Source organism: Accipiter gentilis, chromosome 7, assembly GCF_929443795.1.
Source record: "Accipiter gentilis chromosome 7, bAccGen1.1, whole genome shotgun sequence".
Taxonomy (NCBI): domain Eukaryota; kingdom Metazoa; phylum Chordata; class Aves; order Accipitriformes; family Accipitridae; genus Astur; species Astur gentilis.
The window spans coordinates 10,323,947-10,343,048 of NC_064886.1; the positions used below are offsets into that span (position 1 = coordinate 10,323,947).

Below are 19,102 nucleotides of genomic sequence, written 5' to 3' on the forward strand. Positions count from 1 at the left end.
TACCACTGACAAAATGGCTGTGCCCTGCTCAGAGACCTGTCTGGGGGCAACCAACTGCCTTGGGGTGGCTGTAGCACCCCAGTGTCCCCGTCTCCTGGACCCCGCTCCTCCCACAGGGCCTGGGGTGGGACCAGCAGGGACAGAGGAGGTGACCGAGGAAGGGTCTTCAGCACAGGCTGTGGAGCACCCCAAAAAGCCGGGGGCAGAAAGAAGCGCCTTGCCCTGCCCGGTGCCCCATGGCCCTTCCCTGGTGGAGATTTGAGAAGTACCCATGGTCCATGAGTGATGCCATGGCTCTGGTGGGCTGTGACACCATGTCAGGACATGGGGCCATCCATGGGTGCTCAACTCTGCCTGCACCCCTTACCTGGGGCACGAGTGGCTGGGGGGGGGGGGGGGGGGCAGCCCTGTGTCAGGGGACAGGGACGGGGATGATGGGGACAGCACAGTACCATCCAGTCACAGCGCTTAAGCCCATGGGAGCTGCAGGACTCACATGGGCCTGTGAGATGCAGGAAAGCAGCTTAACTGCAGAATTATTTACTTTAACTCCTCTTACTTTAGCTCTGTCCTTAATAGTCTCCCAGGCTCAGGGGGCCGGGCCAGGCCGGGCTGACGGGGGGGACTGCAGACCCCCATGTCCCAGGGAAGGGGGACCGGGACAGGGGCTTTGCCCCAGCATCCCCAACCCAGTGCTCAGTGCCGCACCTGGGACTTGGCAGTGCTGCAGAGCAGGGCCCAGCACGGCACACGCAGTCCAGCATGGCCATGCTCAACCCTCGATGCCACGCTCCATGGTGGCAACAGGACGCGGGGGATGTCCCCTCCCCAGTCAGCCCCTGTCCCAGGAGGCTTTCCGGAGCCCCCAGCCTGGCGGGCAGCCCAGCTCCGGCTCAGCCTGGCAGGATGGGGACACCGCACCGGTGGCCATCTCCACGCCAGGGACACATTTAGGATGGGATTACAGAGGAGACAGCTGGGATAGGGAAGGGCAGGTGGGGAGCCCTGGCAAGATGGCGATCATGGGGGTGCCCCGTGCCCACACGTGCGCTGCCTCCCTGCCACGGCGCTGTGCGTGGTGTGGCACGGCACAGCTTGGCATGGCACAGCATGGCTTGGCGTGGTATGAAATGGTGTGGTATGGCAGGAAAGGGCTCGGCATGGTGCGGCACTGCACGGCATGGCATGGCTTGGCACAGCATGACTGGGCACAGCATGGCAAGGCTCAGCCTGCAGCAGCCCTGGGTGGGAGCCATGGGCAGCCGATGCTCCCAGCCAGACAGCGTGCAGGCACACTGGTGTCACACACCTGCTCACGCACACCTGTGTCACGCACACGCCCCGCGCCGTGTCCCACGGGTGTATCACACACCCATACTCCGCAGCAGTGTGCCACCCGCGTCCCCTTCCCTTCCCGCCAGAACTACAACTCCCAGCAGCCCTCGCCGATCCCGCTGCCCCGCTTCACCATTGGCCGCCTCGGGGACGCCCGGCGCCGAGCTCCCGATTGGCTGTCCCCGTGGCAACGGGCGGGGCGGGGGGCGAGGCCCGGGGCAGCCCCTCCCGGCACCGCGGGTTTGTTTGCGGCCGCCCGGCGGCGGCGGTGGTGGCGGTGGCTGGAGCGTGGGGACGGATCTGAGCCGAGCCTCCGCGGGACGGGCATGAGGAGCGGCGGGACGCGGAGCCGCCAGCGCCCCCCGGCCGGGGCCGGTGCGCCGTGGCCAGCCCGGCGGAGCCCGCCGGTCCGCGGGCCCTGAGGCGCCGGCGATCCGCCGCCGCTCGGTCCCCCGCCACCCGTCCTCCCCGTCCCGCCCCGTCCCGGGAGCCGCCTGAGGGGGGACCTGGGCTATGCGGTGGTGGCTGCGCGCCGCCGTCCTCAGCCTGCTCGCCGGCGCCGGCGCTGAGGGTAAGGGGCCGCCGTCTTGCCCGCGGCGGAGGGGCCGAGCCGGGGCGGGGGCGGCCGCGCTGCCGGCGGGGCCGGTCTGGCCGGTGCCAGGCCCCCGGGACGCGGGTGGCGGCGGGGACAGCGCGCGTGGTGTCGCTCCCGACGCCGCGGGGCCGGGGGCGGCCGGTGCCGCCGGTTGGGAAGGGGTCCGCGGACTGCGGGGCTCGGGGGAGGGCAGGGTCCCGACCCGGTGGCGGGGCTCACCCCTCCCGCCTTGCTCCCGCCAGGCAGCGGCCAGAGCGAGTCCCAGGCCGTGGTGGGGCGAGTCGGGGAGAGCACGGTGCTGGGCTGCGACCTCCTGGACGCCCACGAGGCCCGTCCCCCTCTCTACGTGATCGAGTGGGTCCGCTTTGGCTTCGTCCTCCCCATCTTCATCAAGTTCGGGCTGTACTCGCCGCGGGTGGACCCAGAGTACATCGGTAAGTCCTGCGGCCGGGGTGCCATGGTGGTGAGTGGTTATGGGGTCCTGGGGGGGCCCTCCTGGCTCCAGCCTCCGGGCTGGGACTGGCCCGGGGGGTTACCCGAGGCCGGCCAGGCTGGCTCCGGTGTCCCACGTCCCTGCTCTCCTTGGCTGGGCCCCAGCTGAGGGCTGCTGCTGTCAGACAGCATTAATCATGCTCCCAGGACGGTGGGGAAGCGCAGGGCTCTCCCTCTGGCCCTGAGGCAGCAAGAGGGGACACTGTGGGACTGGGGAGGTCCCCAAGGCAGGGCAGAGTCCTGTCCTTGTGCAGCAGTTCCAGGGATGGCTGGAGTAGGAGACAGAAGGGATGTGAATACCCAGCTTGCAGGGGAGACTCAGCCCCTGGCCCAGCTCTGCAGCAGGGAGGGATCCCCACCGGGGTGGAGGGTGGGAGAAGCTCCCTAGGCAGGAGGCTCCTAGCACACCAGCCATCGCTCCCATCATCGTGGCCTCTGGCTGCCAAGGCCTCCCCCAGCACCACCTGCTTGCAGATGGGGACGGCTGAGCACCTGCCCGCACGCATCCGAGCTGCGGTGTCGTGGTACTGCCTGCTGCGCTGCCCCGGCTCTCCTGTCCTGCCTGCTGCGCTGGACTGGGGCCAGTGACAGTGGGATGCCCGGTGACAGTGGGATGCCCTGTGCCAGAGGCCGCGGGTGCCCAGGCACTGCCATGCCACCGCCTTGGCCCATGCTTGAAGGTTGAGCCTGGGGAGGGGATTTTGGCGAAGCCACTAATTGGTGGTGCTGGGCTGGCTGGGATTTGAAGCAAAGCTGTGCTGGGAAAGGGCTGTGGCGTGGGAGGGGGATATTCTCTTTATGGGATATTTAAAGTGAAGCGGTGGCAGAGCAAGAGGGATCCCTGTGAGCATGAAGGTGGAGACAACGGGAGCGTCCCTCAAGGATGAGGAAGCTGGGGAGGAGGGGAAGGGCTGAGCATTTTGGGCTGAGCCTGGCACCAAAAGCCTGTGGCAGCAACACACCAAAATCCTCCCACGGGAAAGGATGGGGAGGGCTGGAGCACCAGATTGGATCATGCCTAGGTCAGGAGCCTGCCCCCGCTGCCAAAACAGGCCCTTGCCTAAAAAAATGCATGGCAGGCTGAGGTTTGAGCCAACCCCTGTCCTGCCTGACTGCAGGCAGAGAGAGATGCTGCCTCTTCTGGGCTGCACAGGAGGAGAGTGATTTTTGGGACACACCTGGATCTCTCCCTGCTGCCAGCCTGTGCCCAGGGACACTTTTGCTCCATGGCCAGCCCCGAGCTGGCTCTGTGGGACCAGTGGTGACAACAAACCCTCTGGTGACGACGAGGCACCTGCTTTACTGGGAGGCCTGCCCTGGGCTCCTGTTACCTGAGCCTGCGTTGCAGGGCCCCTTGGCTGCAGGAGCTCAGGTTACCCAGAAAGGACCTGCCAGCATCCTGCCTGCGCTGCCCTCGGCCCCCCCTTGTCCCTGCTGCCAGTGAGGCCCTGGGGGAGGGGTGGGGGGAGCAGGTTGGGCTGCTCCGGGATCAGTGCTGGGGGGGATGTGCTGGGGGAAGGGGTCTGGTGACTGTAATGAGGGCGAGGTGGGTGGGCGGGGGGGGCTGGCGGCTGTCACCATGGCAGCGGGGGCGGCTTGTTTTCAATCCTCTGGGGAGCTGGGAAGGGATGGAGGGAAGGGCAGGGGCTGAGGGTGCAGGGTAAGGGTGAGGGTAGCCCCTTTTTCCAGCCCTTCCCAGGCAGAGCAGATCAGGTGTCACCCAGAGGGGCCAGGGAGCCCCTGCTGTCACCCACATCAGGCAATTTCGGGCATCCTGGGGACAAGGTGGGCTGTAGCCATCTCTGTGAGACCGCTTGGGGGAACAGAGTCAGCTCTCCCCTAGGTGCTACCATCCCCCATGGTGTCATGGGCCATCCCTTGCTATTAGCTGGCCTGGAGGAGGGCTACTGGTCTCTGGCCTGGCCGCCTGCTTGGGCACCCCATCCCTGGCGGCAAGCATGGCGGCTGGGTCTGCAGCCCCCTTTGTGTCCCTCTGACGGTTGCCAGGCACTGGGGGATGCTGGTCTGGAGGGCAGCGGAGGTTTTGTTATCAGCAGGGTGGTGGAAGAGGAGGAGGGGGCTGGGGCCGGCATGCGGGATTAGGGGGAGGCTGGGGGGCGTCCCCAGGGCACTCTGATCCCTTCCAAAGGGACCTTTGTTCAGGAGCCTGCTGCTCCCGCCTGGCTCCTGGGGCTGTGAGCTGGCAGCTGCAGGCAGGGATGCAGTTTCCCAGAGCTGCCCTGCTTCCCAGGGCTCAGCATGGGAGCCGGCTCTGGGGTGAGGCGTGGGAAGACCCCTTGTCCCACGGATGTTTTGCCATGGCTCCCATCGCTCTCACTGCTTCTGCCACCCTCTTCGTGTTCAAGGTTTGCATGGACTGTTGTTTTGTGCTCTGAGCGAGGGGTGCTGTAAGAGGCACCCGGATACGTCCATCTGTCCCTGTGCCTCCTGTCGTAGGAGATTCTGTGGGTCTGGGTTGGAGCTGACTGTGGGGAGAAGCAGGAGGGGTGGGAGATGTGGCAGGTGGCTGCAGCGGCTGGAAGAAGTCCGGGCGCTGTTGGGAAGGGTTTGCACGTGTCTGTGTGCTGGGTTTGCGCAGGGCTGCACGGCCCCAGCACTCTGCATATGATCCTGTCCCTCAACCACTCAGCCTCCGTGCCCAAACCAGTCTGCCTGGGTCCCACCGCTCCTCTTCCTCCTTGCCAGGCTCGTCTGGCAGGATGCGGCCTCCTGCTGCCGGTAGCGCTCCTGCAGTGCCCTGCCTGGGCTCCAGTGGGTTGGGCAGCGTGTGGGACTGCCTGTGACACTGACCTCCTGGGTAGAGCTGACAACAGCATTCGGCAAAGCTTGCTTTGTTGGAAACACTTCAGGAAGCTGCTGGACTCGGGGAGCTCTCAGATGTCGATGGGGAGCATCAGGAGCTATTCCAGTGCCAAGAGCTGCGTGCTGTGCTGCCAGGACTGTGGCAGTGGGCCTGATGTGGTGTGCTGGGAGCAAGGCAACCGCAGGCAGTGGCACACCTGTGGCTAAACCCGCATCCCCAGCCTGGAGCAGTTTTCTGGGCCATGGATGCCTGGAGTGGGTTCGGGGGCAGGTAGCCTCGGGGGTGCCAGGCCAGTGGGTGCTGCTGGCTGTGCACCCCAGCCGGGGCTGAGCCAATTGCCTGCTGCACGCCTGAGCCGATTATGGCTCTGATAATAGCCCAGGGGATTAAAGGGCTGTGCTCGCTGTCGCTTTGCACCCTTATCCTCCTCCTCATCAAAGAGCCCGTGGGGCGCGGGGCTGCTGCCTGCTTGGGCCAAGGGCCCTGTGGTCCGGGAGAGCACCCCGCTGCTGTGCCCCTTGAGGGGTCTGTAGCACTCATGCCTGCGAGGCGGGCGAGGGGTTCAGCCTCACCCCCTCTGTGCCACGGGGAGAGGGGACGGTGCGGGGGTGCCCGAGGCTTAGCAGGGCTCCTAAGGGTGAGACTGCTGGGGGGGGCTCCTGGGGGAAAGGGCAGCTGAGGCTGCAGGAGAAGGGTCCCTGAAAGGCAAGGGAGAAGGGGGCAGGGAGGGATTTTGCAGGCAGGCTGGCAGCTCAATGGGGAGGCAGAGGGGTCAGCGGGACCAGCTTTCTTGCCCAGCTGCTGAGAGCAATGCTCAAGGTGCAGGGACCCACCTTGTCAGGGGGGTCCCTGCCAAGGCCACCCCACACAGGGACAGGTAGCAGAGCCCACCTCCACGTCCTCTCCCATTTCCCCAACAGCAGCGGGAGGTGTAGTGCTAAATGTCGGTGTGACCAACCTCCACCATGGTGCAGCCACCCTGGTTTTTGTCCCGTGGCCCTTCCCAGCCCTCTGTAGCACCAGCCGAGGTGGAAGAAGGCCGAGCGCAGCCTGGCCACACTGGCAGACCCTGCTGCTGCCAAGTGGGGCAGTTGGCCCCACTCCCCAGGGAAGTCACTGAGCCCTCAGTGGGGGCAAGTGCTGTGTGGGTGGGTGGCCCAGGAATGCAGCTGTCCCTCAGCCGGCAGCACTGGCTGTGACAGCTGCTTCTGGGTGTGCAGGTCGTGTGCGGATTGAGGAAGGCGCCTCGCTGCGCATCGACCTTCTGCGTGCCGAGGACCAAGGCTGGTACGAGTGCCGCGTGCTCTTCCTTGACCGGCACAGCACTGACGCCGACTTCCAGAACGGCACCTGGATCCACCTCACTGTCAACGGTACCAGTAGATCCCACCCTTGGTTACCGCTCTGCCCAGCACCAGCCAAGATCTCTCAGGGCTGGGACTAGATCCACTCGTCTTCCAACACCAGTTGAGCTGGACCTGGGGGTAAGGGTCTGGACTTGTCTTTACAGCACCCCCCACTTTCCTGGAGACCCCCCCTGCATTTGTGGAGGTGCAGGACCAGGACGCACTGAGCCTTACCTGCACGGCTGTTGGCAACCCCCAGCCTGTTGTCATCTGGAAGAGGAGTGACCTGGCTGTGCAGAGTGGGGACACAGTGCAGGTGAGGACAGCAAACCACCCGTTACCCCTCTGTGGTGTGTCCCCCAACTCAGCCAGGGTCTTGTGGGGCAGCCAGGCACACAGAGCAATGCAACTCTGCTTGGCTGGAGAGCAGGTGCCCATCCCCACCATGGTGGCACCCACCTACTGCCACCAGCCCTGCCACAGTGCCACATTCCTGAGGGTGTCCTGTCCCTTGGTGGCCATGCCACATGCCCAGTGCTGTTGCAGGTGAGGAACGGGACGCTGAGCATTGCTGTTGTGGAGCGCGCCAGTGCAGGCACTTATACCTGCCATGCTTCCAGCAAGGAGGGTACCATCACCCACACCACCCGTGTACTCGTGCAGGGTAAGAGCAGGTGCTTTACCGGCCCTGGCCATGTAGGCCACCCCACTGGGTGCTGCCACAGGCCACAGAGGGAGCCACATCGCAGGGGTTGGTTTTGGGGCAGGTGCGGGTATGATGGGCTTTGGGAGCAGCTGGGGCCATCCCCCCGTTCCCAGTCCTCACTATCCCCTCTGCTTCACACTGCAGGGCCACCTATCATCGTGGTGCCACCCCAGAACGTCACCGTCAATGTCTCCCAAGATGCCTTTCTGGCGTGCCAGGCTGAGGCGTACCCAGGAAATCTCACCTACACCTGGTTCCAGGGCAGCAGCAATGTCTTCCACCTCAGGTACAGTGGGAACAGGGATGGCACCGAGGTGGCTGCGGGCTCCTGCCGGCAGTGCTGGGGCTGGTGGGGGCTGCTGTGGCCCTGTGAAGCGTGGCTCAGAGTGATGGGCTAGCTGGGTGCGTGGCTGGGGGGGTTCGCTCATCCCAGAGCAGTGGGGACAGTCCCAGCCACATTGTTCACCACTGCCCTCCCCTTCCCTTGCAGCCACCTCCAGGCTCGGGTCCGCGTCCTGGTGGATGGGAGTCTCTTGCTCCAGCGAACGACCCCAGATGACGCCGGCAAATACACCTGCATCCCCAGCAATGGGCTGTGGAAGCCGCCTTCTGCCTCAGCCTTCGTCACAGTGCTGTGTAAGAGCCCCACAGCCCCTCACGAGCCTGGGCCATGCTGTCAGCAGCTCCACTCACGGAAAGGCCCTGCTGGGCCAGCCTGTGGAGGTCCTCACAGGCTGTGGTGGGAAGGAGGTACCCCTTCAGCTGCCACAGGGACCCTGGCCCCCTGCGGCCCTCATGCAGGCCCTGGCACCCTGTTTGTCCTTGCAGATCCAGCGCAGGTGACCACCATGCTCCCAGAGACCCACCTGCCTAAGGGGATGCAGGGTGTGATCCGCTGCCCCACCAGGGCCAACCCCCCTCTGCTCTCCGTCAGCTGGACAAGGGATGGGCGCCCACTGGAGCTGGACAAGGTACCACCGCTTGCACCCTCCCCTGCCTTCCCACCCCCCTGAGCCCCTCATCCTGACCCTGTGCCCCAATCTTCCAGCTCCCTGGCTGGTCCACAAGACCAGATGGCTCCATCGTCATTGCGATGGGGAATGATGATGCGCTGGGAGTGTATACGTGTACCCCGTACAACAGCTATGGCACTGCTGGCGAGTCCCGGCCCACACGTGTCCTGCTGAAGGTGAGGCTGGGCAGATGGGCACACTGCCCAAGCCCCTCACCCAAGCTGCTCCCACCCTGCCGTGCTGAGCAGCCCAGGCACACTGCGTGCCCATTGGCCTGCCTTGCTGCAGGTCTGCACCCTGTCCTGCCTGCCACCAAGCCCTTCACCATGTGTGCCTGTCTTCCAGGACCCCCCTGCCTTCACGGTGCGCCCTAAGGAGGAATACTTCCAGGAGGTGGGCCGGGAGCTGGTGATCCCCTGCGCTGCCCATGGGGATCCCCCCCCAACTGTCACCTGGCTGAAGGTAGGAGCTGCCGCTCTGGGGAACCAGCTGAGACCTCCTGGGAGGCGGATGCTGCTTTTGGCCTCTGGGGCATCACTCTAGCACAGTCCCCATATCGGCGTCCCTGCAGGGATATGTTCTGGGTCACCAGGTGCTACAGGGTCACCTCTCTCCTGGTTCCTGCAGTAGAAGGGGCTCAGGGCACTTTGCTTGTGTCCACCCCTAAGAAACCAGGGAAGAAGTCTCACCCCTCGGTTCCTAAACCAGCACCAGGGTGGTGGATCACGTTAGCTATCCCAGCCCTGGGTGGGGTGGGTGGTTGCTCATGATCGGTGTGTCTGTGCCTTGCCATGCAGGTGGGTAGCATGGGGAAGAGTGGTGCCCAGGTGGATGGGAACAGCAGCCTCATCTTCCGCCCACTCGTCAAGGAGCAGCATGGTGTCTGGGAGTGCACGGCCACCAACTTGGTGGCCAGTGTCAGCACCACCACCTCTGTCCACGTGCTGGGTGAGTTGCTGGTCCCTAGTGGGCAGATGCTGTGGGTGTTGGGCTGGGGTGTACAACACCAGCCTCCCTGTGCTGGAAGGGATGGAAATGCTCCTGCATGACCGTTGTCTAAGCCACCCCATCTGACAGGTCTTCTCTCTGCTTCTGCCACCAGGTACCAGTCCTCATGCTGTCACTAACGTCTCTGTGCTCCCACTCCTGCTGGCAGCCAATATTTCCTGGGAGCCGGGGTTTGATGGAGGTTATTTCCAGAGGTTCAGCGTCTGGTACACACCACTGTGAGTCCCTGTGGGCAGCGTCTGGTGTCCCACGCCCCCTCTGCCCTACCAGGGGCCCTCAGTTCTGGACTCCCATTTCCCACATTTCCTCAGGGTGAAGCATCCACCCCGGGCCCATCATGACTGGGTGTCACTCTCTGTGCCAGTGGGGGCTCAGCACCTCTTGGTGGAGAATCTGCAGCCAGACTTAAGCTACCAGTTCAGCGTCCTGGCCCAGAACAAGCTGGGCAGCGGCCCCTTCAGCCAGATTGTCACCTCTATGCCCAGGGGTAAGAGGGGGCCTGTGTGCTCCCCAAAGCAGCTCCTGTCCCCCCAGAGCCCTCAAGCACTGAGGAGGCTCCTGTTTCTGCCCTGCTGTCCCCTCACATTAGCTCCCACACCAGCATCCCTTTTCTCCTCAGGCTTCCCAGTGACCACAGTGCCTCCAGAGCCGCCAGCCATGACCATGCGCGTCTTCCTGTCCCCGCCGCAGGCTCTGACCGCCAATGAGACTGTGCGTGGGGTCCTGCTGCAGTGGGAGCCCCCAGCTCAGTTCTCGGTGGCGCTGAGCGGCTACGCGCTGGAGCTGCGACAGGGCAAGGGTGGCTGGGAGGTGCTGGACCGCTCCATCCCTAGCACGAAGACCCAGGTGCTGGTGCCAGGACTCATCAAGGTGGGAATTTCACCAGGTGCTCCCTGGCTGTGGGGCAGCTCAGGCGACGCAGCAAGGGAGAAGATCAGATCTCCTGTGTCGCTGCTACCCAGAGCTGGGGCCTCTGGCAGAGCCACTCGGCTCTGCAGCTGTGTGAGCTGAGGCTTGGCTGACCACTGTGCCAACAAGGCTAACGGCCCTCTGCTCCCCAGGACGCCTTCTATGAGTTCCGACTGGTGGCCTTTGCTGGCAGCTACATCAGCGATCCTAGCAACACAGTGAATGTCTCCACAGCAGGTAAGGCCTGGGCTGCTGCCCACTTGCTCTTCCTGCCCTGGGGATAGAAATCAGAGGTGTGAAGTGCCCAGCATGGACTAGGATCTTCCCAAAGAGAAACCCCTTCACACTGCTCCCACCTGCAAGTGTCCCTACTGCTAGACCAGGGTACACAGTGCCCAGAGCAGGACCCCCAGAGCTAATACTGTAGGAACACCCATCTCCACATGCAGGTCTGGGGTGACCTCAGTCTCACGGGCCAGGTAGCAGGAGAGCTCTGCACAGAGCATCCCTGTTCCTGGTGCCTGGCATAGTGGAGGGCATGGGTCCGCCTGAAGGCAGAGCAGTCCCAATGGGCAAGAGAGCTGAGGCTTTGCTGTTTATCTCTGTGGTGCTGGTGATGTGAGGGAGGCTGTGCCCGCCATGCGGGTGTGCCCTGTGGGTAACCGAGCCTCTGATGGTGTCTCCTGTCTCACCCAGGCATGGAGGTGTATCCGTCTCGCACCCAGCTGCCAGAGCTCCTGCCGCAGCCAGTGCTGGCCGGGGTTGTCGGTGGGATCTGCTTCCTCAGCGTGGCCATCATCTTCAGCACAATGGCTGCCTGTATCATGAACCGCCGGCGTGCTGCCCGCATCCAGAAGCGAAGGCAAGGTAGGAGCTTGCTGCCCGGGTGCAGGTGCCTCGATGCCAGGGCTCCCGGAGAGCTCAAAGCGCCATGTGCAGGGCGGCAGGACCCTGTGCCCAGGGAGGGGACAGGCCAGCCTGGGGCTGGGGGGCTCCCCTGGGGCGGTAGCAGGGCTGAGTGGGTGCCGCAGTCTCCTCATCATCACTTTGAGTTGCTCGCCGTGTGATCCCCTTGTGTTCTCATGACCTTCCAGATCCACCACTCGTCTTCTCCCCCAGCAAGAAGCTTCCACCTCCACAGTAAGTCATGCCATGCCATGCTCCCTCCCCATCTCGCTGCGCTCCCTATCATTCACTCACTGCTGGCTGGGGGCAGAGGGACAGACCAGGAGGCAGCCAGCCACCACCACCACCACTGGCCGAGGGCTGGCCACAGAGGGGATGTTAGGAGAGGGGTGCTGGGGTCAGGGCGTGCCGTGGGGTAGGGCTCCCCTGGGGTGCTGCTTCTGGGGAGTTCTGGCTGAAGGAAGGATCAGAAAGTGCAGAAGCAGGTCTGTCGAGCTCACAGCAGCGGTGGCAGGGTCATGGTACCTGCTGCCAGATGCCTGGCACAAGCTCTCCTGGCATGGGGGGCAGCCACACAAGCCTGGAGCCAGGATGGGGGTGCTATAGCAGCTCCCTTCTTCCTTACAGCAATTCTCATGGCTCTGGTAGCCCAGACAGCACCGTGAAGCTGAAGCTGCAGCCGTCTCCCTACCAGAGCCTGCGCCGGACGCTGCTGTGGGGTGAAAAGGCCGGCACCAGCCTGGGTCTCAGCATTGCTGGGGCCGGCTCCCGGTACGCCATGTATGAGAGCCACGTCGGGGAGCATGTGCCCCTGGAGCGGATCTGCCGTGGCCCTGACGGGCGCTTTGTGGTGGAGACTGACACGCAGCCACAGGAGAGCAGCTTCGGGTCGCTGCCTTATGCTGAGCCAGAGCTGTACCCCCAGCAGGACCCCCAGGGCCCACAGCCCCAGCCCTACCTCCAGCTGCCCACAGAGGAGGAGGAGGAGGAGGAGCAGCAGCACATCTGGCACAAGGGGGTCTCACTGCGCCCCCGGCCCATGGGGCAGGCCCGCCGGGGAGCCCGGGCCGCCAGCTACCGCCAGGGCCGCTACTTCGGCTATGGCAGCAGCAGCCCCGTGGATGAGGCCGCGGCATTGTGCATCATCAACATCAGCCCCGTGGCCTCCGCCGCGACTCTGCCTTACAGCACTGTGGAGGAGCTGCGTGACAGCCCCAGCAGCACCGGGCCCTGCCAGAGCACTGCCAGCGCCCTGTGGGACTCGCTGCCCCTCGAGGGCTCCCCCCAGCTGCCCCTCGGCCCCCCGGCTTCCCCCAGCCCCAGCCTTGGGTGCAGCTGGCAGCCGGCCAGCCCCCCAGCCCAGAGCGGGATCCTCCAGTACCTGAGCCTGCCTTTCTTCAAGGAGATGTGTGTTGATGGTGACTGGCCACCCCTGGAGGAGCCAGCAGAGCCCAGCCATGCTGGCAGCCAGCCAGAGCCTGCTGACAGCCCACCGCCCACCCCCTCGGAGTCTGGGGGCTCCCTGCAGCACGTGGGGCGGACGCTGTGCCCGGACTGCATCGACACCTGTGCCAACGCCACCTCTCCCCCAGCTGCCACTTTCCTCAAACCCCCCAGGCTGCCGGTGGGTCCTGCCAAGGCCTCGCTGCCTGGCACTGCCGCCTGGCCCAGCTCCCCCAGCCCAGGGACCAGCCTGCGGCCCCCCACCCAGCTGGCTCACCGCCTCCCCGTTGGTGGCGGCAGGACTGAGGCCATGCCCTCAGCTGGCACCATAGAGCCTGGCTGGGCACCAGGCAGGCCGCCAGATCCTGCGCCCCTGGAGAAGCTGCCACGGGGCAGTTTGACTAGCCAGAGCAGCGGCCGGGGCAGTGCCTCCTTCCTGCGGCCCCCCTCGCTGGCACCATCCCTGGGGGGAAACTGCCTGGGTACCCCACTTGGGGACAGGGGCAGCTGGCATGGCGGAGGCTTGGCAGCGGAGGAGGGCAGGGCAAGGATGGATCCAGCCCTCAGTGGCACCGGAAAGAGGTGAGCCGCAGGCAGGACGCCGGGGACGAGCCGGCTCATGCTGGGGCATCTCGCAGCCTGTCCCACAAGGCTTGGCCAGAGCATCCTGGTGTGGAGCCGCCCTGCTGCTTCCCAGCTCCTGTGGCACCCCGGCCACTGCTCCCTGGGGACACCCCCCTATGGCATCCCTGCCGTCCCTGCCCCTGGGGACCACCCCAGCTCTCCCCCCAGCATCCCTGCCTGCCCTCTCACCCACTGCCTGCTTCCCCCCTGTGTCCCCACATCCCTCGCCATGCCTGTGTGGGGACTATCCTGATGCCCATCTCCACAGGAGGAACACTTCGGTGGACGAGAACTACGAGTGGGATGCGGAGTTTGCCCTGGAGTCGGACATCCTCGAGGCGCTGCAGCTCTACCGCAGCGGGGACCCGGCGCGGCCTGTCTCCACCATTGTCCTGCGTGACCTGGAGCGGCAGAGTGAGTGCAGGACCCCCGCAACCCCCAACCGTCACGGCCCTGCGGGGCTGTCCACCACCCTTCTTCCCAGGGCGAGGCCATTGGGAAAAGGGGGGGGGCAGGGCCCTTTGGCACCCACAGCCCTGGGGGTGGCCCCGCGGGTGGGTGGGTGACGCATCTGGGCCGGACGCTGCCTGTCTCCTCGCAGAGCCTGGCGGTGGTGGCTCCTCCCCGGTGAGCTCGGTGTCGGCGGAGGCGTTGGCGGCGGCGGCGGGCGGCCCCCCGGAGCGCAGCAGGGCCCTGCGCCAGGAGCTGGCAGCGTCCCGGCACCGCAGGGAGGTGGCCCGGCAGCGGCTGGGTCCCCGCGGGTGCTGCGCCGAGCGCTTTGAGCTGGCCACACTGCTCTAGGGACCCCCGGGGACCTCCTGGGCTGGGCAAGAGGGATGTAGGGGCGGAATAAAGAGGCGTGAGAGCAGCACCCGCTCCTGTGTGGCAGGCAGGGGCACGGGTGTGTCCCCCACCCCCCCGGGCACCCACCATCCCCTGCCCGAGAGCACCCCTGTCCCTTCAGAGTCCTGCCACTATTCCCTCCCCGCCCCCCCCCCCCCCCATCCTTGTGCTCCCTGCGAGCCTGGGGCCCTCCCTATCACACACACACACACACATCCCCCCCCCCCCATGCTCCCTGCATCCCTCACCGTGTCCCACCTCCTACTCCCGCTGCATGTGTCATGTCCGTCCGTCCCCTCCCCGTCGCTATGCTTTGTGCGGGCTCCCCTCCTGGTGCCCCCCTAAAGGGTCTCCCACCCGCAGCCCCCTCCCTGCCCCGTGCCCCCCCCCCCTCCCTCTCGGGCTGCGGGCGGGGCGGGGTCTGGCTGCAGCCCCACGCGGGGCGGGGTCTGCGCGCCTCGTTCCCTTATATGGCCATGCCGCGGGAGCGCGTCATGGGGGTGGGGCCTAGAGTGCACTACGTCATCCCCGGCCCCGGGGTGTTCCGGGGGTCGCTCGTGGGCTGTGCCACGGGTCACGTCGGGTCGCACCGGGCTGTGCCCCGGGCCCGCCCCGTCTCCCCCCCCCCCCCGGGTCCCGCCCATGTGTCACCCCCGTCTGCCCCGCCAAGTCGACCCGTGTCACCCTGTTCTGCCCATCAGGGTCACCCCCAAACCTGCGCTGCATCACATCGTGTCCCTGGCCTGGCCTTGTGTCCCCCTCATCCTGCCCCAGGTCCCCGGCATCAGCCTTGCCCCCCTGATCCTCCCCCGTGTGCCCTAGGGGTCCAGCTTGGGCCATTCCTGCATTGTCCCTGGCTGCAGTCCCTGAGCATCCTGCCCTGTACCCCCCCCACCTCCATGTCATCCCTAGCCCTGTCTCCCCGGATCCTGCCCTATGCTACCCCGTTCCACCCCCGGGTGTCCTGGCCCCTGCCACCCCAGTCCCGTGCCCTAGAGCTCCTGCCCCTCTTTGCCCCTAAGCTGCCCCCAGGGGTCCTGTCCCCAGAGCACCCTCTGTTACCCCCTGCCTTCCTTGGACGAGTCCTTACACGATCCTGCCCCTATGTCACCGTTTTCCTGATCTCTGTGTCATCCCTACAGGACCTGCGCCCTGTATCACACCCCTCCTGCTCCCTCCGTCACCCTGGGCCTCCCCCTTGCCCCGGGGTGCTGTTCCCCAGGTCCTGCCACTGTGCCACCCCTATTCCTTCACCTCCATGTCACCCCCTGACCTTGTGCCCCCTATGTCACCCCTGTCCCATGGGTCACCCTGGTTCCCCATGTCATGTGCCACCCCCTGGTCCCCTCATCCATGTGTCCCTGAGCCATGCAATGCATCCTGGTCACTGAAGCCATGGGAAATCCTACTGGAAACCCCAGGGGACACCCACAACTGGGGGGGGGGGCAGGTATGCGGGATAACGGGGACAACATGCAACCTCCCATGTGGCACCCATGGGTGCAGGAGGCGCCCTGGCCCATGGGCGGGGGGGGCGGGGGGGGGAACAACACTCCAAGGCCGCTCCTCACCATGATGGACTCCTCACAACCGAGCTCCAGAAGACAGTGGCACCTTGGACTGGCTCGGGAGGGTGGATGCTGAGCCCAGGACAAATTTCGGGTGCTGAGGGGTGGGTGGGGTCACAGGGACACCACAGCGGTGGCCCTGCCACCCGTTCCAGAGGCGGATGGTGGCTTCGGGCTGAGGTTTTGTTTGTTGTTTTGGTCGTGCTTCCCATGGAGACGGGACTTGTGCAAGGGCCATCACCCCTCCCTGTGCTGCCAGGGACACTGTGGGTGCTGGGGAGGCTGTGTTCCTGTGGGCCCTGCAGCCCCCTGAGCTGTACCCCTGCCACCATGGCCAGGCCCTGGCGGCCCCCACCGCCACAGCAGGGCCCTGGCACCCACCATGTCCCATTCCACTGCGGTGACTGTATCCCCTGCTACCACAGCTGAGTCCTGTCCCCATCACAGCCTTGTCCGCCACTGCCACTGTGCTGGGCTCTGTCTCCACCTTGGTCATCACAGCCCCCATATCCCCCCTGCCACTACAGCCACCCTCTCCCTGCCAAAACCCCGACGTCCCTTGAACACTATGGCCAGCCTGTCCCTGCCACCACGGCCACCCTGTCCTCACCTTGGCTGTCACAGCCACCCTGTCCCCACCACAAGCCCTGTGTCACCCTGCCACCACGGCCACCCTGTCCCCACCAAAACCCCCATGTCCCCCTGCCACCACGGCTGCCTCGTCCCCACACAGCCCCTCTGCCCCCACCACGACCCCTCTGTCCCCCACCACCACGGTCCCCTCCCCGGCCCGGGCCGGAGCCCTCTCCCCGCGGGGCCGCCGGGCGGGGCGGGGCGGGGCTGCTCGGGGTGCGGTGGCGGCGCGGCCCCGGCCCCGGCCCGGCGGACCCGCCCCGGGAGCGGGCGGTACCGGGCCGCCCCCGGCCGCGCTGACATCAGCCGTGAAAAGGGCGCGGGCGGCGGCATCCGCCACTGCCGCACCGGGAGCGCGGGATAGGCGCCGCAGGTAGGGAGGGGCGCGGGCAGCGGGCAGCGCCCGCGGGCACCGGGCGGCAGGTGGGGGACGGGGACCCGGGATCGGGATGGGGACCGGGATGGAGATGCAGATGGAGATGGGGACTGGGACGGGACCGGCCGGTCTGCCCTAAAATGGCCGGGGCCGCGCTGCCCCGGGGTCCCGGAGCGGGACCGGTCCCCCGGGGTGCCCGCCCCGCCCCGCCGGGGTAACGGCTCCGGGCAGTGCCGGGCGCCGCGCCCGCGGAGCCGCAGGGACACGCGGCCGCGCCCGGGAAGCGGGACCCGGGTGCGGCTTCCGGCCCCGCTGCTCCGGGCGCCCCGGGGGCGCGTCCGTCCCGGGGCTGCGGTCCCTCGGAGTCGGCGCGGCGACCCCGGCGCCCTCCTCGCTGGCCCCCGGGTGGCCGTGTCCCCGCCAGGCTGGGTCCAGTATCGCCCCGGTACCCCCCCCGCTGCCTGCGGGGTCCCCAGGGTGGCCCTGTCTTCCGTAATGTCACCTCCCCGCCGACCCTGGGCTGGCTGCGGGGTCCCCAGGGCGGCTGTGTCGCAGCCGGGCGTCCCCTCCCTGCTGGCCTCGGGGGTCTATGGGGACCTGAGGGTGGCCGTGCCTTGGGTACAGTCCCCTCCCTGCTGGCCCTAGGGTGTCTCGGGGGGTCCCTAGGCTGGCCCTGTGCTGGCTGGGGTCCCCTCCCTGCTGGCACTGGGAGGGTCTGTGTGGTCCCCAGGGTGGCTTGGTCCCGGCTGGGCTGGTTATAGTGCCCTCCCTGCTGGTCCTCGGAGACCTATGGGGTCCCCAGGCTCTCTCTGGGGACACCGGGGTGGCTGTATCCCAGCTGGGATCCCCTCCACGCTGCCCCCGGCGCTGCGATGGACTCCCCAGGGTGGCCGTGCCCCAGCCTGGCTGGGTGCAGCCCCCTCCCGCCGTGTCCGTGGGGTCCCCAGCGTGGCGGTGGCGTAGCTGGGCTGGGTCCGGCCCTCCCCTCCGTCTGGGCAAGCCCCAGCTGTGTCGGGAAATCAGCCCTGTCTGCACCAATTTCAGCTCCTCTTTGTTTCCCAACTGGCTTGGCCCCCGGCCGGGCGCTCCCCGCGCTCCGGGGGAGCCGGCTCCCTCCCTGCAGGGGCTGCCCGCGCCCCAGCCCTCGCCTGGGGGAGCCCAACAGCGACCGACGGCTTTGGGGGGACACGCGGCTGGCCCGGGGCAGCCTGCGGCCACGGGGTGGCTGCAGTGCTGGGACTTCGGACGGCTGACCTGCTGCTCCCGCCAGCTTCCCCGGGGGCTTGGGGTTGACTTTCCTCCTGTCCCCATGAGCCAGGGTGGCTCATCCCCTGGCTGCTCCTGGTGTCAAGGAGCCCCAAGCCTGAAGCCAAGCATGTGACAGGGTCAAGCCTGAAGCCAGGCATGTGACAGGGTCAAGCTCCGTCCCAAACTGAGTCTGGTCCCCCCAGGTGTGGGCTGGGCTGCCCCAGGCCGGCAGCTGTCACACATCCCCGGCTGGGACATGGGGAAACGGGCAACGGGGCTGGCAGGGGCACCTGCACCCCTGAGGGGAGCAGCACATGCTCCTGCTTCTGCCTGCCAGGGTGCCCCCAAAGGCCAGAGATGCAGGACTGGGCGTGGGCGGCAATGCACAGCCTGGGCAGCCTGGCATACCCACTGTGTCACTGGTGGGCAGAGGGGGTTCAGACCACCTCAGGGCTTGGAGCACCCCAGCTGCATGGGCAGGGCAGTGCTGGTCCACTCGCATCCCCCTGTGGGCACCTTGCACAACCTCCATCCTTCCTGGCACGGGTGGCACTGGTTCCGGTGCCACCTTGGCAAGGGGAATGCCTGGCCACGGGGCCCACCAAGTCAGGTCCAGCTCCCCTGCCAGAGCGAGCGCATCGCTGCCGGCAGAGCAAGGGCATCGCTGCCGGCAGCCCCAGGCCCCATGCTCCCGAGCCAGTCCCGGATCTGGCATCTGGCCCAAGCAAATGGGTGAGCTTCACAAACAAGCTTCGACCGGCAGCGAGCACCTGCCAAGTCTCCACACACTTGGTGGGGCTGAGCCGTGGGGACAGGGATGCTCGGGGTGGGGGGTCCAGCCCCAGCACTGAGGGGCCATGGTGCTGCCCATCCTGCCCAGGGCCGAATTGCCCCATCAACCTTGGGTGGGCACGGACCCACTGCCCACTCCTGGCTGGCTGGGCAGGAAGCAGGCAGGGCAGGGCAGAGCCCGGGCAGTGCCTGGCACGGGTGATAAGGCTCCATGCCGGACATCCAGGCAGCCTGGCCGGGCAGGATGGGGCCCTGCCATGCTGCTTGGGGAGCAGCTACTGGTGCCTGCTGTCACCCACTGTCCCCGAGGGGCTCCACCATGCTGCGGGCACAGGGCCATGCCTGTCTCATGCCGAATGCCCCAGTGCCACCAGAGCCGCTGACGGGGGTTTGGTCTCTGCAGACCCCCCCTGCCGTCAGCATGGCAAACCGGGGACCATC

The 19,102-nt window shown here is 66.6% G+C and overlaps 1 protein-coding gene across 1 annotated transcript; it reads left to right on the forward strand.

Moving 5' to 3' along the window:
* Positions 1-1,585: 1,585 nt before the first annotated feature.
* Positions 1,586-14,183, forward strand: IGSF9 (immunoglobulin superfamily member 9). Its single transcript, XM_049806242.1, has 20 exons — positions 1,586-1,906; positions 2,173-2,364; positions 6,467-6,619; positions 6,757-6,908; positions 7,139-7,256; positions 7,443-7,584; positions 7,789-7,934; positions 8,127-8,269; positions 8,347-8,487; positions 8,657-8,773; positions 9,109-9,259; positions 9,414-9,537; positions 9,631-9,806; positions 9,939-10,189; positions 10,381-10,465; positions 10,925-11,095; positions 11,323-11,368; positions 11,762-13,159; positions 13,470-13,615; positions 13,803-14,183. Exons 1-20 carry the CDS (start codon positions 1,849-1,851, stop codon positions 14,000-14,002), a joined length of 4,110 nt encoding a protein of 1,369 aa, XP_049662199.1. The 5' UTR covers positions 1,586-1,848; the 3' UTR covers positions 14,003-14,183.
* Positions 14,184-19,102: the final 4,919 nt, after the last annotated feature.